At 39.0% G+C, this 24,125-nt stretch overlaps 1 protein-coding gene across 4 annotated transcripts in view; it reads left to right on the forward strand.

Moving 5' to 3' along the window:
• The window catches only part of KDM4C (lysine demethylase 4C), a 395,353-nt gene that overhangs the window by 312,039 nt on the left and 59,189 nt on the right, over positions 1–24,125 (forward strand). For all 4 annotated transcript variants that reach the window (XM_082842831.1, XM_082842830.1, XM_082842832.1 and 1 more), the window contains one exon: positions 5,239–5,424. In XM_082842831.1, coding sequence (XP_082698957.1) covers positions 5,239–5,424 — 186 coding nt within the window. The remainder of the gene's footprint in view (positions 1–5,238; positions 5,425–24,125) is intronic.

Here is a 24,125-nt window from a genome sequence, read left to right on the forward strand (position 1 = left end):
GTTTTATTGGAACACAGCCATGCCCATCATTTGTGAATTATCTGTAGCAGCTTTTACACTACAGTTGACCCTTGAGAAACATGGGTCCGTTTATCTGTGGATTTTTTTTTTCAATAAATATATTGGAAATTTTTTTGGAGATTCGTGGTAATTTGAAAAACTTGCAGATGAACCATGTAGTTTAGAAATACGGAAAAAATTAAGAAAATGTCAGGTATGTCATGAATGCATAAACTATATGTAGATACTAGTCTATTTTATCATTTTCTACCATAAAATATACACAGATCTATTATAAAAAGTTAAAATTTATCAAAAGTTACAAACACAGACTACACACGGTGCCACCCATTACATTAGGCTACCATAGAGCAGTCATATTACTGCTTCTTCATTATTAATGCATGAATCATTATACCTGTAAATAAATATGAATTTTTTAACATTATCTTTTCATTTTTGATGCCTACTGTTAGCAATATGTTTAACATCTACCGTTTTTCATATCATATAAGACAATATTGATGTAGGTACTGACAGACAATTCATCTTGTAAACAGATGACATAAACTTAGGCATGGATAAATATAGTACAGTACTGTAGATGTATTTTATCTTCTTTGATTTTTTAAATAACATTTTCTTTTCTCTAGTTTACTTTATTGTAAGAATAGCGTGTATAATACATATGACATACAAAATACGTGTTCATCGACTGTTTACGTTACGGGTAAGGCTTCTGGTCAGCAGTAGGCTCTTAGTAATTAAGTTTGGGGGAGTCAAAAGTTACATGATTTTTGACTGCGCAGGCGTTGGGGTTGGTGCCCCTAAGCCCCACATTGTTCAATTCAACTATACAATGTAGAGTTGAGTACTTGCAACTGGCACTGTATGGCTCACAAGCCTAAAATATTTATCTGGCATTTTAAGAAAACTTCTGCTACCCTTGGTCTATAAGATAAAATTCAGTCTGTTTACAGTTAACTTACTGATATGTTTGGGTTTAGTTCTACCAATTTATAACGTGCTTTTTCCTTTGCTGCCACCTGTTCTATGTTTCTGTTTCTTTCCTTTCATGTCTTTGTTTGAATTTATTATTTTTCCTTATTCTATTTGTTTTCACACTATTAGTGAATTGGTACTTTTACCCTTTTCCCAGACAATTCAAGAACATTTAGAACATTTAAAACTTCATTTTTACTACTTCTTCCTTATATGCTACAATTGTCATCTATTCAAATTCTCTCTCTGTTTTCAAACCCGGAAGACATTACTGTTATTGTTCATACAGTCCATATTCATTTAGATTTATCCACATATTTAGCATTTTGGTTACTCTTTACTTCTTCATTGCATACTTCTGATCCTTGAATGTGAAAAAGAAAAAATAATCTTTATGTTTGCTCTCACATTTGAATGAATATTAGGCTGGATGTAGACCAAATTTAATTTTCCTCTATAAATTGGAAGACTGTTTCATTGTCTTTTAGCACCCACTATTGCAGATTAGAGATCTGACAGTAATCTGATTTTTCTCTTTTATTCTTTGGAAGATTTTGGGATTTTCTCTTTTTATTTGGAAATATAACATGTATTTAAGATGTGTTTAGGTGATTTAAAAAAAAAATTAACCCTACTTGTTGGGCCTTTTTCAGGTCTGGAAAATTTCTGTTATTTTCTCTTTTTCTATTCATCTAGAATGTTTTTTTTTTTTGTTTTTTTTTTTTTTTTGCGGTACGCGGGCCTCTCACTCTTGTGGCCTGTGCCGTTGCGGAGCACAGGCTCCGGATGCGCAGGCTCAGAGGCCATGGCTCACGGGCCCAGCTGCTCCGCGGCATGTGGGATCTTTCAGGACCAGGGCACGAACCCGTGTCCCCTGCATCGGCAGGCGACTCTCAACCACTGCGCCACCAGGGAAGCCCTAGAATGCCTTTTAGAGAGATAATAGAACATCTGGATCTCTTTTCAATACTGCTTAGCATTTGTGTTCCACTTTCCTTCTTTTTTGATCTTTTCTTCTGTGTTCTGTACAATCTCTGGGCTCCATCTTCCAGTTGCTAATTTGATCTTCAGTGGGATCCATTTCAGAATTCAGCACATCTTAATTTTTTTTTCTTTGAAATAATAATTTTAATTTTAGAACTGGTGGTTGTTACTGTTTGTGTTTTTCAATTGATGGGATCTGTTTGGGAATCTCTGTCATAACACGTGCTGCATCTCTTTTAAACTCGTCTTCTGTTTCCCCTTACCTGATTCCTTAGGCCAGCTATTCTTCTATTTATTAATTATAGTATCTCTTGTTCATGGCATTGTTTTCCTTCAAGTGTTTGTGATTTTTAAAGTATATGATTGTATTTTATCTTGGGTGCACTATTTTTTTCCTTAGCCCAAACGAGAATTCACTTGTCTTATTGGCAAATGATAGGTCAGGTCACAGGACTCGGATTCAGATTGGATCAGATTACTTCACCTGCTGATGAAGAGTGGGGGCAGGTGGGCCATGGGGCTGGCCTGACAGTGGGTCCCTTGTCTTTTAATTATTTGCTTCCACTCTTGACATTGGCCTTGCCAGAACTGCCTCCTCAGAGAAACCTACTAATAGTTTGTTGCTGGGGCTCTCGTCCCTGAAATTAAGTGCTCTCTTTTTTGTTAGTCAGTGCTGTTATGGTTTCATTATTTTTCCTATCTCTATTTATTTAGGGTTTGGGGCTGGTGGATTTGTAGCAGGGGCTGAGGCCACCATCTTGATCCAGTCAGTTCATTACATTTCTTTAAAGCCTTCTTCCCTGTGTTACCCCCAAGCATACCTGATTGCACTGGTCATTCTAGTTTCGTATAGCATTTTGTTTCTACTTTTTTCCTAGTACTTAATTCTATCGTAACATTCTAGGAAGTGGCTTATATGTCCTAATCTTTGCCCTATTGAATTAAATTCCGCAGCCCAGCAGTATAGGTGTTAAATTGCCATAGTTGCTTTAGCCAGGGTAGAGAACTATTGGTTTAGTAGCAAGCACGTGAAACTGGGGTTTGGAAGTACTATGTAGACTGTAATACAGCATATGGAATGGCTCCCCTACTAAGTTTTGTGGAATTCTCCATCTCTGCAAGAACCTATTAGATGTTTAAGCCAAACTTCTCAACTCTGTGAATAAACATCTTCCAAAGCATTGCATTACAAGAGTCTTCAGGTTGACTTTCTAAGGATACTGGTTTTATCCTTAGAAATGGCTACCTCTGGTCTTCCTGGGAAAGGAGGCACTTCCCTTACTAGATTCCAAGGAGTGAGTTATTAGTAGGCTTAAATGTATTCTCTCTGTCTCCTTCCCTCTTTCTGGAGAACTTCTGTTTATTGAGGAAGTTAATGGTAGAAGAGGCTGGGAGTTACCAGTTCATTAATTAGCTAAGTCATAGTACTCTTTCTTACTCTTAATCCTATTTAATTGGTAAAATAGGAAACAATTTCTCCTTTCATACATCTGTCAATATCTGAACTTATTCAAACACTGACCTCTTTGTGGTGTGATTAGGCTCTTAAAAGATTATCTGATTATGCCTGGGGTTCCTGATATGAGGTCTTTCTATTATATCTGTCATCATATTTCAAATGGTTGGAATTGACAAAAAGATACTGGTAAACCAAGAATTACCAGGAATGTATTGAAACTGATACCAAGAATTGCCAAAGAGATATCAAGATGTTAAATAATGCTTTTGTTCGTATTGTAATGGGTCTTTTTTCAGTTCTATGGGAAGGTGAATCAAAATGGCATGAAATAAAAGACTGCAAGACTGGTTAGGAGGCCACTACTACACTGGGCAAGACAACATGGACAGAGATGGTGAAAGTTGGTATAGATGGGTAGGTGAGATCAGAGTAAGATTAAGGTGCAGAATCTATTAAGGTGCAGACTGAAGATGCTGATCAGATGTGAGGGCAAAGAAGAGTTAGAAGTTTTGTCCACATTGATTCTTACATGTCTGTTGATAAAACATTACAGTCCTCAAAAGGCATTGAGTATAAGTACCTTTTTTGTCCCAGGAAGGAAAATGTACCTATAAAAGAAGAATATTTGCATCATCATTTGATCAGATTGCAGACTTACTTTATCCTTAGGAATGAAAAGTTGAGCTTTTTGATCACTCTGTTTCTTCTGCTTTCTGAACCTGACCCTGTGTTGTTCTACAACTATTTTTTTCCTAACCTTCAAGTATTAGTTCACAAATCTTGCATTTAGTGAAGCTGTTTGATTTTTTCCCATCTCTCATAACAAATGTACTGATAATGTTTAGGGCTAATGTATGCAATTTAACTTTCATATTGTGGTAATTATTATTGCAGTTTTTATTTCCATTCTTTCTTCCCCAGGCATAGTCAGCTATAGATATTCAACAAAATTATGCCCTTTGGGGTGATTTTCCATTTCCTCACTTTGGGAGGCATGTTTTTGTTTCAGTCATGAAGGGTTCAGATTTGGATTATTAAACACTTGAGCCTGCAGTTTCCACATTGGACCATTTAACACTTTACGTTTCCTTGTAAATGGAAACGTGAGCCCAGCTGTGTGCTCTTTGGGTTTTTTTTTTTTTTTTTTTTTTTGGGGTACGCGGGACTCTCACTGTTGTGGCCTCACCGGTTGCGGAGTACAGGCTCCAGACGCGCAGGCTCAGCGGCCATGGCTCACGGTCCCAGCCGCTTCGCGGCATGTGGGATCCTCCCGGACCGGGGCACGAACCCGTGTCCCCTGCATCGGCAGGTGGACTCTCAACCACTGCGCCACCAGGGAAGCCCCTCTTTGGGTATTTCTGAAGACCTCGTCTAACTTAGGAGAGTATGTACCTGTCTGTCAAACCCATAGTCTATCTCTTGATGTACAGAAAGGCCTAGCATGCAGAAGGTAAAAGAGAAGAAGCTTCAGCATTCATGGGTGCTTTACAGGAGCACCTGGGGGGCCTCTTCCTCAGCTCTGTGCCTGGAGAAGCATGTGCAAAAGGGCTTGGCTTTCCTTACCACAAGGAGTATTTCAGCATGTGTCTGGTAGTATGCGGCTGTAGCTGTGTGTTTCCTTGAAGGTACGCAGCTTATGTTGTCACAGTCACTCTCACCATTAGGGGCCCTGGAGGTCAGGCCTTGATGTAATCAGTTTTTTTACTCTCTAATAGCTATTATGCTGTGAAGTGTGGAAATTGGCTGAGTTAACCGAGTTTGAATTGATGCTCTTCTTTGTTTTAACCCTCCAGAAATGCATGTTCTGCAGGCACCGGGTTAAGAAGGTCTCTGGAGCCTGCATCCAGTGTTCCTATGGCCGATGCCCAGCCTCATTCCACGTCACGTGTGCTCATGCTGCTGGGGTGCTGATGGAGCCTGACGATTGGCCGTATGTGGTGAACATCACGTGCTTTCGACATAAAGTCAACCCAAATGTGGTAAGGCCTGCTCTCCCTTTACCGTTGCCAAGACTGCATATGAATCCCTTCCTGCACACCTCCCAGGGCTAGCATGTTCTACTCTGTAATGTTACTCATTGATGATGTGTCTAGACTGTGAGTTTCTTGAGGGCAGGTATTATACATTATTATTTACTAGTATTTGCCCAAGACCCATCAGTGTCTGGCACATGCTAGATGCAATAAATATTTATTGAGTTGAATGAGTGAATGAACAGATGAATGGATAAAACTCTTTATGCCTGTTCTGGTTTGGGGTTTGTCTACAGGGCTGCTGAGTATGCTTGTACAGGTTGTGTCCTGCACATCTCTGGGATGAGGGGGAGAGCATTTCTGGGAAGAGACTGATGTGAAAGCGTCTCCTGAGATCCTGCAGTGTTTAATCCAGACACCTGTAAACTCTGGCCTTAGGGGTTTATTTAATCCCTTCTAGAGAAAACAAAGAGCAGCAACACAGTAAAGGGAGGGAGAGGGTGATCACAAATGTTTGGGGACTTGCTGTCTGAGATGGGATAAGTTAGGGGCAGCATAGAGGCCGGAGGAGTGAGGACAAGCTCAGAAAAGCAGAAATGCAGAAGAGAAGTTCAGAGGGCAGCGTTTTCTGCCTTTTCCATTTCACTCAGGACTGAACCTATTTCTGGGAAAAGAGCGTTTGCAACTAACTAACATGTGAATTTAATTGTAATTCCGTTTACCTGTCCTTGGTGAATGGAGTCTTTCCTCTGTTTCAAAGGCTTAGAATCACTAAGACAGTACAGAGGTAGTTGCTATGCCTTTGTTAGCTTTCTTGTTCACCATCGTTGGTTTTGGCTGCCAGTGAGGACTCTAAAGCATCCTATCGACCCTCAGCTTTGGTAACGTGCTGCCCCTTGTTATCCCTGGGAAGCTTGGCCACAGAGTATTTGCAGACTAACATGCTTGTCCCATGTCTCTAATCACGTCCTGTGAGCAGCCTGCCAAGTCGTCGGTATGGGCTTGGGGAGCCATGACGCATACACACCAGATCTCTCGGCTTTTTGATGATTCTGGCAACTTCCATCGGTGTCTTGAGAGATGCTTGATGTTTGTGGTTGGAACTCTGTGTGGATGCATGCGAATGTGCAAATGTAGAAAATGACATCACCAACTGTCCCATCTATTTTAAAGTCATTTTCCATACTTTTCCATTGTTTTAGGTCTCAAGTTACATATTCATTCGTACTTTTCCTTAGTTTCTTGAGTTGATGGGCTCTTGCTAAGAACAGTATACGTACTCAGCAGAAAACACTTTAGCAGCTTAAAAAAATTACACTAATAACACATTGCATTATGTGGCGCTTTGCCATTTACAGTGAAGTCACTAGCATTACCTCATTAGATGACACATGTGAATACATTTTGAGATGTGAACCGGGTCATGGCCTCTGGAGTCAGAGTTGTTGGTGTTCACACTTAGATTCTGCCAGTAACACATGTGCAGTCTTGTGCAAGTTCTTCTCTCTGAGTCTCAGCTTCCTTGTCTACAATGACATGCCTACCTTACCACGTGGTTTTCAATCCACCGGACACTGTAAGCCCTCAGAAAATGAAAGTTGTACTACTGCTTTCTCGTTTTGCTACTTCTGCTGCTGTTGCTGCTACAATCCTACGTGAACTGGGCCACATGAGTAATATTATCCCTGCTTCAAGGATAAGAAGCTCAAGTTCAGAGAGGTTCAGTTTTTTGCCCAAATAGATTCAGTTAATGAGCGACAGGTGCTGGAATGTAAATGTCTTTTCAGCCCCTACTCTACTATTTGTTGAATTCCAAACCCCAAACCCCCAGTGGTGCTAGAGGTGTTCACCTAAAGCCTTGCTTGGGATCATACATTCCCCTTTTAATATTCCAGAGCTCTGTGGTTACTGATGATTATATTGAAGTTGCTATTAAAGAGATCCAGGTGTTCAATCAGGACCTCATTCCTCTTAACTCTGATGTGTGGCTCAGTCAGGTCTATGTTACCAATGTGTTTCATAAATGATGATGAAAAGGAAAATATTTGACTTTGAGGTGATTTAGAAACTGCTCTCCCCTACAGATTACTTTAAGCTTGGTATACTTTGTAAAGGGTAGGGAAAAGATCATATAATTTACATTACATATGGCAGGTTTTCCTTATGAGGAAAACATTTTAGTGATCGTAAATTGCGTTTGCAAAGCTCTCTAGGGGAAAGCATTATGAACACTGGATTTCTAAAATACATTCCTGTTAGCTAATACTTATCCATTATTCTTTAATTAGACTTCAAGTATAGATTCCTCCCCAAAATGTTTGACAACTAACTAGAGGGAATTCATAGAATCTGGCAACTTTGGCGAAGAGCATTGTGATTACCCTTACTGTGTTAAGTGTCCTTTCCCTTTTCAAGCATAAAAAAATTGAACTTCACTCAGGTATCTCTCTTTGTGTAAACTGTGAGTGCCAGGGGACACACTCCCAAGAGTCGGAAGTATAGTTTGTCTGTGTTCTTAACCATGCCTTGATTGTTTGGGAGTAATGGGTAATCACTGAATGATAGTGGAAAAAACTGAGATAAATTTCAGGCTAACTTGGCGAGCCAACACAGGCATTTTAGAGAGTAGAGGATGCCTGTACAATTTAGGTGAAATGAAGTATAAAGCTACAGTTACTTCAGTATTCCACTTACACTTACTTTAGAGTTTTTGTTTCCCTTTTTTTGCTTCTTCCATTATTTGCTTTTTTGCATCCAAAAGGACCATTTTAAAGTAAATTCTACTCCTTTAATGCCATAAATTATTTAAAATATACTAGCTTATTCAGTGGTGTTGAGCTTTGGGTGTAAAGTCATTCTGGATAATGGTATAAAAATTTTGTCTGATTTATTATAATGCACTTTTCCAGTAGACAGTAATCATACTCTGTAATTAGAATGATAGCATTTGGAAAAATAGGTAGCTTTCAAATTCTTAAAGTAGAAAGGAGCATATTACAGAAAGTGTTCAGCTAATCCTTGTTAATCTAAATTTTAGTTCGCAGTTTTCAGTGTTTTTGTCACACATATTTTTTGACTGGCACTTTACTTTCTTTCAAATATGAGGTTTTATTCGCGTGTGCATGTATGTGTGCACATGTGTTTAGGTGTGTAGTGTTGTGGTACTTGACCATCCTTTGCCATGAGCCACTGTGACCTCTTTTCTGGATCTATTTCTGAAGGTTCCATTGGATGTATTCCTAACCCACTTACGTGCATGTTGCACAGATGTTTATAAGGAAAAGACGGAGAACACAATAAATAGTAAAATGGTTTTGAACCTGGGAGCCTTGAAAACATTTCTTCTCCAGAGCAAACAATGAGCTGCTCATAAATTATATACTTCCTGCAAAGTATAGCCACAACTGGGCCATCTCCTCACACCTGAGTAAACTAGAGAGGTGTCCAATGGAAGAGATGCCTGAATAACGAAGGGCAACAGAACTGAGGAAGATGGAATGCACAGATTTCTTTTTCAAGCAAATTACTTCAATAAACCTTCATATTAGATTTATAGTGTTTGTTCCATATATGCAATGTTGGAGCTCCAGAATCACTTGTAGTTTATGCATTAATACACTGTAAGGAACAAGTCTTATCTAATATAGAATCTTATACAAGGTACATCATTTTCATCTTAATACTCTCTCCTATCAAAGACATTTGAGAAATTTATTTCCTTTATAATTTTCTAAGTTGTGGCTATTAGCAGGGAGATAGACACCTATTCAAAAAAGAGGAAGAACTTGAAGTAAACATCTTAGTGGTCAATTTTTTTCCTGCTATTTTGTGTACCTTTTCTTCAATTTTTTTCTATTATTTTAACTAGATCATTATATTAACTAATTTAACCAGTGTTTTATCTTTTAAACTAGTACTCAGCCTTCCATAGAAGCTGCTTGGTATAAATTTGTTGAAATAACTCACTAATGCTAGGGAATGAGCTTAGTGGACAGAAGAGAGCTAGTGTTTATTGAGCATCTTTTATGTCGTGTGTGTGTTAGATATTTCACATGGGCACCTTATTTCCAGGCAGTGTTCTTGGTGTGGGCAATGGAAAGTAGTGGTCATGTTGGCTTCTGTGTGCCCCCCTCCCCCACCCACTCTGAAAGTTTCTCTTGTTATTCTGCCCCTTTAGCTTGCCTTCATGTTCTATTCTAGCACTCATCTTTGTAATAGAACTTGAGTTCTTGCTCAGCACTTACTGACTTCTTTCCCCACCTGTGTCTTCAGGCCAGCTGCCCAGACAAGCTTTAGCACAACTCCTTCCCTGCTGGCACTATGCGTGGCTCAGGACAGGAGGGACACCCGCATTGCCCAGGATCTGGTGAAGGGCTTATAGCAAGGCAGCTCTTCTGGTTAATCTATGCTTACATAACTAACCTTTGGGTGGTCATGGGGTGAGGATACCTGTCATCACTAACAATAAAACCTTTCCTTGGTGTGCAGAAACAACTATCACCTTGCCAGCATGTGGAGCAATGGACAATCAAGGCCCCTAAATTCTAAACCCTAGAATATTGTATAGTGTATTGTACTTTCAGTATCAGTTATTGAGAAAACACCAAGTGACCAAAAAAAAAAACCATTAAGAAATCAGTAACACTTTTCTATGAATTCATTAATTATAAAAAGGGTCTGCAGTGTTTCAGGTTGATTATGGATTGATAGGGAGAGACCCCAAATACTCATTCCCACTATAAATCCCCACTGACCATTTTGAGCATCACTATGGGTTCTAGCCTTTTAGAGATCCAACAGGTACCAGGTGACTGTAATTTTCTTCTTGGTGCTTCTGTCACACTTTGACCATGTGGTTTCAAAACCAGGCACTGTGACACAGAACCAGGCTCTTAGCTGCCATGCTCTATTCCATAATAAGGTAGGCTAAATAAAGATATGAATAAAATGTTCTGGGAGTGCTTGGAAGGAAGTCACTAATTCTATCGGGGGCAGCCAGGTAGAATTCACAGAGGAGGTAACATTTGTGCTGGTTCTAAACAGATAGAGTTTGAGTTTGCTGAGAGTTTGAGTTGACGTGTTGACCCTGTCGGAGCCAGGCAGACTCGCTGGCATCGGAATGCCACACTGAAAGCAAACTAAACTCTCACTTGTGATCAGTTCTCAGTTATCCAGTTGTCTCTTGATTCAAACTGTAGTTTGAATCCATCAGTGTTTTTTCTTTTCTTTTTCTTTTCCCTCCTTTCGTTTGGAGCTCCATTCCATGGCTTGACTCTGTCCTCTTCTAGTTTCTCTTCCCTGCTTTTAAGAAAGAGAACCAGGATTTAACTAACACTCATCTAGCAATGATCTGAGTGGTGCCATTTCCACAGTCCTCTTCCTGCCCCCCAGATCTGGGTGTCTTTGTGTTTAACTGACAGTGTTTGGTGGTTGTTGTTTTTCCTATGACAATTTGGATATTGCTAGCTCCCTTTCTGTTCAGTCAGTAAAGTTTGCTATGACCAGATAACAAGCTCTTCTTAGACTTGCGCATAATAATCTGGTATTTGTATATGATTTGTTTCTTGTGTGTAAATTATTTTTGAAATGCCCTTCTGAATTTGTACTGTTATTGAAAAGCAGAGAGAATTCTGACCAAAGCAGATGTCTGGAGTAAAAAGTTCTTAGCAAGGGTTCAAACAAACAAACAAACAATACGGTGATTCAAGGATGAATCTGATCAATCTTTCTAAATCATACATACATTTGAAAAAAGAAATCCCTTACGCTTCTAGCAGTAGGAGTGTTTTGTTGAGATCTCAGTCCATGCATCCTAGATGACAGAAAGTTAAGGCCAGGGCTTCCCTGGTGGCGCAGTGGTTGAGAGGCCGCCTGCCGATGCAGGGGACACGGGTTCGTGTCCCGGTCCGGGAAGATCCCGCATGCCGCGGAGCAGCTGGGCCTGTGAGCCGTGGCCATTGAGCCTGCGCGTCTGGAGCCTGTGCTCCGCGACGGGAGAGGCCACAACAGTGAGAGGCCCGCGTACCGCAAAAAAAAAAAAAAAGAAAGTTAAGGCCAGATTTGCCTGGGAGGAGAAATATTTAACACAGACATTTTAGAATATTTACAATTGGAACCCATTTTTCCCTTGTTCACTCTGTCAGGTAGAACCAGTGAAGACTGTTTTTCTTAATTATATCAAGAAAATTAAATATATCCCACTTCAGACTTCTGTACTCTATTAATAACCCTCATTTGAATTTCCTGCTCCTCCTTCTATAGACATTTCCAGGGGAAGGGCGAGGCCAATGATCATGGAGCTTTTCTCCCCCAGGCTTCCAGTCAGTAGAACAAGGGCTTCAGAAAATCTGTAGCACATCCTCGGTCCCTGGAGTCCCATTGTTATTGCCTTCATAGCTAGTGTAGTTAGAGAGACCCAGGGAATCTCTCTGAGGGCCATCCTACCTTCTGCTGGGCCTGGCTGTGGGGCATAGAGGAAAAGTTCTACTGACACTGACACTCTCCCCACAAGCTCCCTGCAGTGACCTCATGGTCCTAGGCCAGAGGCTCTTTTGTCTCCGTTGAGCCATCTTTAGATTACCCTTCTGTCCCTCCCCATTTTCCAGCTCCTTTTCAAAGTCTGGCCACTTGGTAAGGGTCTTTGTGCCAGTCCCAGCTCGGACACCAACTGCAGAGATTCCAGACCCATTTCTGATGCTAATTAAAGTGTTTCAAGGAATTTTTAAACTTGTGGGAAGAGATAACAGATGCCTCCATTGCAGATTCCAATTTTAATTCAGTCAAGGATACAGAAACTAATGAGAATGGGGAGACCATGCAGGCAGAGAAAGGCCAAATGCCTTGGTATGCCACCTCTCCTGCACACTGTTCCCTAGTGGGCTACCCAGTTGTGGCAGTATCTGCATGGGGTTGGCTGCTGCTGGGTCTGAATCAAAACTGTATTTTGCTAGCATATGTCAATAGTTGCTCTATATGAAGGGTTTACATTCCCATTCTGGAAGAATGTACTGTTAACAGTCTGGGTCTTTCCATTTAAGGAAAAATTTGCAAGCAACTGGCTCTGGAATCAGACTTCTGGTCAGCAAAGACACATCCTCATCTGGGGGCAGAAAGCAGAGTGGGTTTCCAGGGGCTCAGAACAATATCTCTGCCTTTAAGTACAGCATTTCTCTAGACCCTGATTTCTTAGCCTTTATCCTTTAATCTGGTTGGGTTAAAAAAACATTATTTCAAATGCTTCCCAGAAACATCCAAATGCATTTGAAAAATGTTAGGACATAGGCTGTGTGGGACGCCTTGTTTATTTTGCAAATAGACAGCACTTGCTCCTAAGGGCCTGAAGAGCCCCTGAAATAACTCTGAAGCCATGTTGGCTACTGAGGCCTTAAGTGTTTTTGATGTGAGTGTTAGCAATCACCCTCTTTGGAGCCTTGATTTCCAGGAGCTCTCTTGTTCTCTCTCAAAATGCAGAATAAGGTAGCTTTATAGGAAGGAGAATTTTGCCTGAACTTTTTTCAGCCTTTGTAAAATTGCAAATTGATCCCAATTTAAACAAGAAAATTTCATGGAAAAAATCTGCATCTTGGTACAGGTGTTTGGTTTTTATCACTAAAGCAGACTCATCAGAAGCCCCAGGAGAAACTTGTCAGTGTTGTGTTTCCTGCTTGGCCCTGTTATCCCCACTCTCTGCCCCGAAGTGCATCATGGAACCAGGGACCAGTCAGCAGACCTACCGCAGAGGGGCCAACTGCAGGAAGGAATGTTTACATGGGACGGTTGATACTTGGCAACTTCAAGGACCACATGTACTGAGGAAAATCAAGTCTTCCACTCTAACAACCACTTATGTGGCTACGTTTTTTAGCATAGGTAAGATGTGTTTCTATATGGAACACTTGCTCAGTTTTTCACAGAATTAATATTTCTCAGTTCCCAGGAAATTTTAAGCTTTTCAGAAATTTATACACCTTTTTAAAAAAAAGTAATTAAGGCTTGCATTATTGTCTGATAGCTTGTTACGAAAATTAAGTAGTGATACTAAATCCCGTATTTTAACATTGGTATTACAGTCAAGCACCATGGATACAGTAGAGAAATATAAATGGAACGTGCCTCAACAGCAAAGGGTATTTGACATTCCAACATCCTGTAAAGCATAAGAGGCAGATATTCAATTCCTTCATTTAGAAAACAGTAATTAGGTGCCATAGTCGTAATGAAATCCATAGATACTGACAAAATGTAATGAGAGTATAATTTTATGAGACTATTAACTGCAAGCAATAGAAAAGACACTTAAATGAGGTAAGTTCCAAGGTTTCTATCTAAAAGTCCAGGTCTATGTTCTGTGTCCACTTTCAGCAAATATGATATATAAAACTCTGAATTAACTAGAAAGGCCTCTTGAGGTCTCTTGGCAGGAAGCCAGGCAGCCTGGGGCTACTTCCCCCCTTTCCACAGAGTGTTGGTAGCCATCTTGGGCTCTGACACATTTCTCACGTGTAAATAAATACTTCTTTCCGGGTATAAAAGGGATGGTTTCTTGACCATTCCTTATCTGAAGTTGGCTTGTTTTCACCGTGAGGTTTCATGCATCCTCCCTGTCTTCTTGTCCCACACTGGGTATAGTGGGTCAGTGAAATTATAGAGTAGTATCTGAAGGAACATAAGAAATTCCGGTTTCTACATCTTTCAATGAAACATTCTTTTAATTTTTCTTTCAGCCATTACTGGGCTGACCTGTCACTCAGAAGCTTTTTCTTGGGGCAGGAGGGAGGGAGAAGTGAAAACCCTCTTCTTTGTGGGCATCGGATACGCTCATGGGTTATTTTCCATTTCGTTTGTCCTTCCTTGAGAATTAGGTAGGCCTTTTAGTTAATTTTGTCCCCCTTTTCTCATATATTTCTCAGGAATTAGAAGAAAATTAAAAATTTGCAAACCCTTATATATTAAACAACTTTTAACTATACCTTAAAGTGTGTTGTCATGTATCTTTATCATGTATTTTGAGAAAAGAAGAGCATCCTTAATAGATGCAAAGAAGTAGCTTTTGTCAAGGCTGCAGAGCCCAGAGAGATTAAAAGGAGGGCTACAAGGCACGGGGCTGGAAAGGAGGGGCTGCTCCAGAGCCGCTCAGGCTTCCCCTGCCCTTCCTGCCCCCACTGGAACCCCACACAGCTGTCTTTCAAGCACAGTTCTGGGCACATAGATGCATTTAATTAACACTTGATAAACTGACAGATGGATATTAGGCTTGCTTGCTTAATAGTGGACGTTAAAGACTGGATTTGTCCTCTTTGATTAACATCGGTGAGCCAGTGAGGCAGAATCTGCACTGTTCCTGCTGTTGTTGTGATGGGCAGTGGAAAGCTTTTGGTTGACTTCTCTGCCACTGCTCCTTTGGCTGTTTCTCCTGAAATTTCAAACGAAGCTTAGGAAGCTTGCACTTGTTCATTCTCAATCTCTATCTCTCTGTCTCTCTCTACCTCTCCCTCCCCTCTTTCTCTCTGATGCTCATGTAAGTAGTGTGCCTTTGTAGAATCAGAATTGCCTGTCCCACCCTGATTTTCTCTCCTGTTCAAGGTGACTTCCCCCTTTTGTTGAGAGCAGCATATCAAGGTAGATGAGGTAAATTAATAATAGCTAATATTGGTTTAGTGCCTTTTAAAGTTTATTGAATGCTTTCATAAGTATTGGGTTGGCCAAAAAAGGTTCGTTCAGTTTTTTCCTTAAGATGCCTCTCGTAGCACTTAGTTGTCTTTAACTTCATTTGAAACAATTTTGTTAGATTGTATTGTGACAGCTATCGTATCAGCGTACATTTAAAAAAAACTTATCAAAATTGGTGAATTTTTGTGCAGCCATTTTAATATTGAGGATGGAGGGAAAACAACATTTTTGGCATATTATGCTTTATTATTTCACGAAAGGTAAAAACGCAACTGAAATGCAAAAAAAGATTTGTGCAGCCTATGGAGAAGGTTCTGTGACTGATCAAACGTGTCAGAAGTGGTTTGAGAGGTTTCGTGCTGGAGATTTCTCACTGGGTGATGCTCCACGGTTGGGTAGACCAGTTGAAGTTGATAGCGATCAAATCGAGGCATTAATTGAGAACAATCAATGTTATACTACGCGGGAGATAGCCGACATACTCAGAATATCCAACTCAAGCATCGAAAATCATTTGCACCAGCTTGGTTCTGTTCATTGCTTTGATGTTTGGGTTCCACATAAGTTAAGCAAAAGAACCTTCTTGACTGTATTTCCGCCTGTGATTCTCTACTTAAACGTAACAAAAACATTCTGTTTTTAAAACAAATTGTGACGGGTGATCAAAACTGGATACTGTACAATAATGTGGAATGGAAGAGATCGTGGGGCAAGTGAAATGAACCACCACCAACTACACCAAAGGCCTGTCTTTATCCAGAGAAGGTGATGTTGTGTATATGGTGGGATTGGAAGGGAGTCCTCTATTATGAGCTCATTCCCGAAAACGAAACGATTAATTACAACAAGTACTGCTCCCAATTAGACCAGCTGAAAGCAGCACTCCACGAAAAGCGTCCAGAATTAGTCAACAGAAAACGCATAATCTTTCATCAGAATAGCGCAAGCCTGCATGTTTCTTTGATGACCAGGCAAAAACTATTACAGCTTGGCTGGGAAGTTCTGATTCGTCTGCCGTATTCACCAGACTTTGCACCTTCGGATTTCCATTTATTTCAGTCTTCACAAAATTCTCTTAATGGAAAAAATTTCAGTTCCCTGGAAGACTGTAAAAGGTGCCTGGAACAGTTATTTGCTCAAAAAGATAAAGAGTGTTGGGAAGGTGGAATTATGAAGCTGCCTGAAAAATGGTGGAAGATAGTGGAACAAAATGGTGAATACATTGTTCAATAAAGTTCTTGGTGAAAATGAAAAAATTTGTCTTTTATTTTTACTTAAAAACCGAAGGAACATTTTGGCCAACCCAATAGTACATTGTCTCATTTGGTCCACTTAGTAACCCTCTGTTGCAGGTGTTCTAATTGTATCCATTTTACAGATGATGAAAAGGAACTTCAGAGAGGTTCAGTAGTCATTAAAGTTACAGAACCTCCCTTTCTTCAAAGTCAGAGCACATGGTGTGTCATTTAGATGGTGCTGATTTGGCTTCACTTTTCCAGTTTGAGACCATGCCTTGAATTGGTTTACATGGTTTTATTATTTACCTGGGCTTCCTTCTTGGTGACACAGAAAAACTGTTAAGTCCTTTAATTAGTCTGTTTTGCTTTGGGCCACCTTGTTAAGAAAATCTTTGCATCTATTTTAGCTATTTTTAACCCATTCACCTGCTGTAATTGAGATTCAAAAATCCTTATGGGTAGGAATACTATATAGTAATGCCCCATGTCCCTTGCTTCTCTCTGTTGAAAATGTCCCATCTGAGGCAATTTTTTAAAATTGCATTACCTTATAAATGAATGAATGAACGCTTTTCCTCCTCATTTCCCCTAAATTGTAATTCATTCCAGCATTGTTTGTATATTTTAGGTTCTTTGCATTTTTCATAAATTAAAAAATCGGCTTGTTGATTTCTAAACACACACACAACTGGTGTGAATGATTGAGATTTTGTTGAATCTATAGGGTCCCTGCCCCCATTTTACTGTTAACTACCCAAGAGGCCTGAAGAGCATCTGAAATATAAAAGCCCAAAGCAGAGCTTCTAGTGCCAGGCATCCAGGGACTCACATGTTCTCTTACAAGTAATGAGATTGGAAATGAGTTAGCAAGAGCTCACATCAGGTTTTTCCTGTCTGCTCTTTATGAAGTATGTTTGCCGAAAACTATTCAGAATAGAAAGCAGGTGGTGCCTACCTGTTGAGAGTTTCCTACATTAACACAGTGAAGCATCTGAAGATGCTTCTCCCATCCCAGTCCCCTTCACTTAGCTCCTGAATAAGACCAACCACCTCTGACGTGAGCTAATAACTCACATGGAAAAGAATTCATGTTTTTTCTTCTCAGTATCTTCTGCAGCCTGTAAGTTATACTTCTATAGGCGTTACATTGAAAAAGACCTTAAATCTGCTGGGAAACTGCTTACCACCATTTCCCACTGTATTATATGTTTGTACTTAAAAACCCACAAGAAATCAAGTACACGTGAACAAACAGACATGTCGAAAATTAAATACTTGTGACATTTTTATGAGCCTGCATGTGCATTTGTGCTCTAGGAGCAATTGTTTCTTCATGAAGCCCCAGGGGTTTAGGTTTTTCTGGGTAAAACATTTTTACCTAGCTCTTGTAATTTTATAAAGAAAGCTTTCATTATTACAAGGCAAATTTAGATGAGTGATTTTTGCTGCATAAGTTTGGTAAAAGAATAATAGTTTGTATTAATTTATTCACTCTAATACCTCTAGGATTTTTTAATAAAATGGATACCTTGAAAAAAATACAATAATATCTCAGTTTATTAATTCATAGAAATTACGGAGAAATAATAAAGTTGAGAAGGCAAAAGGGTTATTGGATATACATGGAAATGTGCTTTGTGGCCTGTTCACTGGATAAGTTGCTTAGCTTTTTCCTTCAACTCTCCAGCCTTGCTGAATGAATGATGGATGTACCTGTGAGCCTCTACCTATACTATCGTATTTGGATTTGCACCCTTTATTAATATCATTATTACAGATGGAGAATCCACTCAGGGATTTTCCTAAGATGACATCTCTACCCATGACTCATCTCATCAGATGGTGGGTGATTCTCCTTCAGGGTATGAATGCACATCAGGCTTCACACGTCCAATAAGAGAAGACACATCTTGCAGAGCATAGAAATATTCCTTCCTCTACCACACAGAACTCCTCTCTGAGCCCTCACTTTAGAGGTCAAGTTTGAACTAAACTCCTCTCTGTTCTCTGTCAAAAAGTCACTGGGCAGAAATGATATTTGAGGATGCAGTACGTATTCCAATCTCAGTGCTTAAGTTAGATTCCTGTTTCAGTTTAGGTCACCCCAAAATTACCCACTTTAGCCTCTATAACTTCACCTTTCACAGAGGTGCCTTCATTGAGTTTCATTTCATTACTATGTGCATTTATTGACAGTAGGTACAAGCACCAGACGTAAATAACATTGTTGTGATTTTTACAAAGACTGTTGTTACAAGGTTGAGTGCTGTTCCTTTAAATGTTCCTGGTGATAAAATCTTTTTAACGCTTTAGTATCAAGAAAAATTTGTCTGTTAGAGCATGAGGGGAAAAAATAGCAATTTTCTTTCTAAATTCCAGCTAGAATTTAACAGTTCTGTCAGTTTTGAGCATAAGCAAAGGTGGCATTAGCAGTTCCTGTGACTCTGTCCACAATAGAAATCACATTACCATTGTAAGAGAGATCTCAAAATATTACTATGCCCATTGTAACTTTTTTTTTATACAGCCGGTTCTTATTAGTTATCTATTATTATTTTTTTTATACAACAGGTTCTTATTAGTCATCCATTTTATACACGTCAGTGTATACATGTCAATCCCAATCTCCCAGTTCATCACGCCACCAACTTCACCCCCTGCTGCTTTCCCCCCTTGGTGTCCATACGTTTGTTCTCTACATCTGTGTCTCAATTTCTGCCCTGCAAACCGGTTCATCTGTACCAATTTTCTAGGTTCCACATATATGCGTTAATATATGATATTTGTTTTTCTCCTTCTGACTTACTTCACTCTGTAGAACAGTCTCTAGATCCATCCACGTCTCAACAAGTGACCCAATTTCATTCATTTTTATGGCTGAGTAATATTCCATTGTATATATGTACCACAACTTCTTTATCTATTCATCACTCGATGGGCATTTAGGTTGCTTCCATGACCTGGCTATTGTAAATAGGGCTGCAATAAACATTGGGGTGCATGTGTCTTTCTGAATTATGGTTTTCTCTGGGTATATGCCCAGTAGTGGCATTGCTGGATCATATGGTAATTCTATTTTTAGTTTTTTAAGGAACCTCCATACTGTTCTCCATAGTGGCTATATCAATTTACATTCCCAACACCAACAGTGCAAGAGGGTTCCCTTTTCTGCACACCCTCTCCAGCATTTGTTGTTTGTAGATTTTCTGATGATGCCCATTCTAACTGGTGTGAGGTGATACCTCATTGTAGTTTTGATTTGCATTTCTCTAATAATTAGTGATGTTGAGCAGCTTTTCATGTGCTTCTTGGCCATCTGTATGTCTTCTTTGGAGAAATGTCTATTTAGGTCTTCTGCCCATTTTTGGATTGGGTTGTTTTTTAATATTGAGCTGCATGAGCTGTTTATATATTTTGGAGATTAATCCTTTGTCTGTTGATTCGTTTGCAAATATTTTCTCCCATTCTGAGGGTTGTCTTTTCGTCTTGTTTATGGTTTCCTTTGTGGTGCAAAAGCTTTTAAGTTTCATTAGGTCCCATTTGTTTATTTTTGTTTTTATTTCCATTAGTCTAGGAGGTGGATCTAAAAAGATCTTGCTGTGATTTATTTCAAAGAGTGTTCTTTATATGTTTTCCTCTAAGAGTTTTATAGTGTCCGGTCTTACATTTAGGTCCCTAATCCATTTTGAGTTTATGTTTGTGTATTGTGTTAGGGAGTGTTCTAATTTCATTCTTTTACATGTAGCTGTCCAGTTTTCCCAGCACCACTTATTGAGAGACTGTCTTTTCTCCATTGTATATCCTTGCCTCCTTTGTCATAGATTAGTTGACTATAGGTGCATGGGTTTATCTCTGGGCTTTTATCTTCTTCCATTGATCTATATTTCTGTGTTTGTGGCAGTACCATACTGTCTTGATTACTGTAGTTTTGTAGTATAGTCTGAAGTCAGGAAGTCTGATTCCTCCACCTCTGGTTTTTTCCCTCAAGACTGCTTTGGCTGTTCGGGGTTTTTTGTGTCTCCATACAAATTTTAAGATTTTTTGTTCTAGTTCCGTAAAAACTGCCATTGGTAATTTGATAGGGATTGCATTGAATCTGTAGATTGCTTTGGGTAGTATAGTCATTTTCACAATATTGATTCTTCCAATCCAAAAACATGGTACATCTCTCCATCTGTTTGTATCATCTTTAATTTCTTTCATCAGTGTCTTATAGTTTTCTGCATACAGGTCTTTTGTCTCACTAGGTAGGTTTATTCCTAGGTATTTTATTCTTTTTGTTGCAGTGGTAAATGGGAGTGTTTCCTTAATTTCTCTTTCAGATTTTTCATCATTAGTATATAGGAATGCCAGAGATTTCTGTGCGTTAATTTTGTATCCTGCTACTTTACCAAATTCATTGATTAGCTCTAGTAGTTTTCTGGTGGCATCTTTAGGATTCTCTATTTATAGTATCATGTCATCTGCAAACAGTGACAGTTTTACTTCTTCTTTTCCAATTGTATTCCTTTTATTTCTTTTTCTTCCCTGATTGCCGTGGCTAGGACTTCCAAAACTATGTGGAATAATAGTGGTGAGAGTGGACATCCTTGTCTTGTTCCTGATCTTAGAGGAAATGTTTTCAGTTTTTCACCATTGAGAATGATGTTTGCTGTGGGTTTGTCATATATGGCCTTTATTATGTTGAGGTGGGTTCCCTCTATGCCCGCTTTCTGGAGAGTTTTTGTTATAAATGGGTGTTGAATTTTGTCAAAAGCTTTTTCTGCATCTATTGAGATGATCATATGGTTTTTCTTCTTCAATTTGTTAATATGGTATATACATTAATTGATTTGCATATATTGAAGAATCCTTGCATCCCTGGGGTAAATCCCACTTGATCATGGTGTATAATCCTTTTCATGTTCTGTTGGATTCTGTTTGCTAGTATTTTGTTGAGGATTTTTGCATCTATATTGATCAGTGATATTGCTCTGTAATTTTCTTTTTTTGTAGTATCTTTGTCTGGTTTTGGTATCGGTGATGGTGGCCTCATAGAATGTGTTTGGCAGTGTTCCTTCTCCACAATTTTTTGGAAGAGTTTGAGAAGGATGGGTGTTAGCTCTTCTCTCAATGTTTGATAGAATTCACCTGTGTGCCATCTGTTCCTGGACTTTTGTTTGATGGAAGATTTTTAATCACAGTTTCAATTTCATTACTTGTGATTGGTCTGTTCATATTTTCTATTTCTTCCTCGTTCAGTCTTGGAAGGTTATATCTTTCTAAGAATTTGTCCATTTCTTCCAGGTTGTCCATTTTATTGGCATACAGTTGCTTGTAGTAGTTTCTTAGGGTGCTTTGTATTTCTGTGGTGTCTGTTGTAACTTCTCCTCTTTAATTTCTAATTTTATTGATTTGAGTTCTCTCCCTCTTTTTCTTGATGAGTCTGGCTAATGGTTTATCAATGTTCTTTATCTTTTCAAAGAATCAGCTTTTAGTTTTATTGATCTTTGCTATTGTTTTCTTTGTTTCTATTTCATTTATTTCTGCTCTGATCTGTATGATTTCTTTCCTTCTACTAAGTTTGGGTTTTGTTTGTTCTTCTTTCTCTAGTTCCTTGAGGTGTAAGGTTAGATTGTTTATTTGAGATGTTTCTTGAGGTAGGCTTATATAGCTATAAACTTCCCTCTGAGAACTGCTTTTGCTACATCCCATAGGTTTTGGATCATCAAGTTTTCATTGTCATTTGTCTCTAGGTATTTTTTGATTTCCTCTTTGATTTCTTCAGTGATCTCTTGGATATTTAGTAACGTATAGTTTAGCCTCCATGTGTTTGTGTTTTGTATGCTTTTTTCCCTGTAATTCATTTCTAATCTCATAGCGTTGTGGTCAGAAAAGATGCTTGATGTGATTTCAATTTTCTTAAATTTACTGAGGCTTGATTTGTGACCCAAGATGTGATCTATCCTGGAGAATGTTTAATGTGCACTTGAGAAGAAAGTGTAATCTGCTGTTTTTGGATGGAATATTCTATAACTATCAATTAAATCTATCTGGTCAATTGTGTCATTTAAAGCTTCTCTTTCCTTATTTTCACTTTGGATGATCTGTCCATTGGTGTAAGTGAGGTGTTAAAGTCCCCCACTATTATTTTGTTACTGTTGATTTCCTCTTTTAGAGCTGTTAGCAGTTGCCTTATGTACTGAGGTGCTCCTGTGTTGGGTGCATATATATTTATACTTATTATATCTTCTTCTTTGATTGAACCCTTGATCATTATGTAGTGTCCTTCCTTGTCCCTTGTAACATTCTTTAAAGTTTATTTTATCTGATATGAGTATTGCTATTCCAGCTTTCTTTGGATTTCCATTTGCATGGAATATCTTTTTCCATCCCCTCACTTTCAGTCTGTATATGTCCCTTGGTCTGAAGTGTGTCTCTTGTAGACAGCATATATATGGGTCTTGTTTTTTATGCATTCAGCAAGCCTGTTTCTTTTGGCTGGAGCATTTATTCCGTTCATGTTTAAGGTAATTATCGATATGTATGTTCCTATGACCATTTTCTTAATTGTTTTGGGTTTGTTTTTGCAGGTCCTTTTCTTCTCTTGTGTTTCCCACTTAGAGAAGTTCCTTTAGCATTTGTTGTAGAGCTGGTTTGGTAGTGCTGAATTCTCTTAGCTTTTGTTTGTCTGTAAATCTTTTGATTTCTCCATCGAATCTGAATGAGATCCTTGCCAGGTAGAGTAATCTTGGTTGTAGGTTCTTCCATCACTTTAAGTATATCATGTCACTCCCTTCTGGCTTGTAGAGATTCTGCTGAGAAATCAGCTGTAAACCTTATGGGAGTGCCCTTGTATGTGATTTGTCATTGTTCCCTTGCTGCTTTCAATAATTTTTCTTTGCCTTTGATTTTTGCCAATTTGATTACTATGTGTCTCTGCATGTTTCTCCTTGGGTTTATCCTCTGTGGCACTCTCTGTGCTTCCTGGACTTCGGTGGCTATTTCCTTTCCCATGTTAGGGAAGTTTTTGACTATAATCTCTTCAAATATTTTCTCGGGTCCTTTCTCTCTCTCTTCTCCTTCTGTGACCCCTATAGTGCGAATGTTATCGTGTTTAATGTTGTCCCAGAGGACTCTTAGGCTGTCTTCATTTCTTTTCCTTCTTTTTTCTTTATTCTGTTCCACAGCAGTGAATTCCACCATTCTGTCTTCCAGTTCACTTGTCCGTTCTTCTGCCTCAGTTATTCTGCTATTGATTCCTTCTAGTGTAGTTTCCATTTCAGTTATTGTTTTGTTCATCTTTGTTTGTTTGTTCTTTAATTCTTCTAGGTCTCTGTTAAACATTTCTTGCATCTTCTCACTCTTTGCCTCCATTCTTTTTCCGAGGTCCTGGATCATCTTCACTATTATTATTCTGAATTTTTTTTCTGGAAGGTTGCCTATCTCCACTTCATTTAGTTGTTTTTCTGGGGTTTTATCTTGTTCCTTCATCTGGTACATAACCCTGTGCCTTTTCATCTTGTCTATCTTTCTGTGAATGTGGTTTTTGTTCCACAGGCTGCTGGATTCCCATTGTAACTTTGAAATTAAGATATTAATAGTTGTTTGACCTGCCACTAGGTATTAATATTTAGTACATTATTAAAGAAGTATAGCTATTATACCACAAATTTGTTTTTTCAATATTATTTCAATATAATTTTGGGGGGGGCAGAGGATAATCTTGTTTTATTTTATGGATTTAAAAACATTATTCTGAGTAGGGATCCACAGGCTCACAAGTTAACCAAGGGGGTCAATGGCAGCAAACATTCCGTT

The sequence above is a fragment of the Leucopleurus acutus genome (assembly GCF_964270905.1).
Source record: "Leucopleurus acutus genome assembly, chromosome: 7".
NCBI lineage: Eukaryota > Metazoa > Chordata > Mammalia > Artiodactyla > Delphinidae > Leucopleurus > Leucopleurus acutus.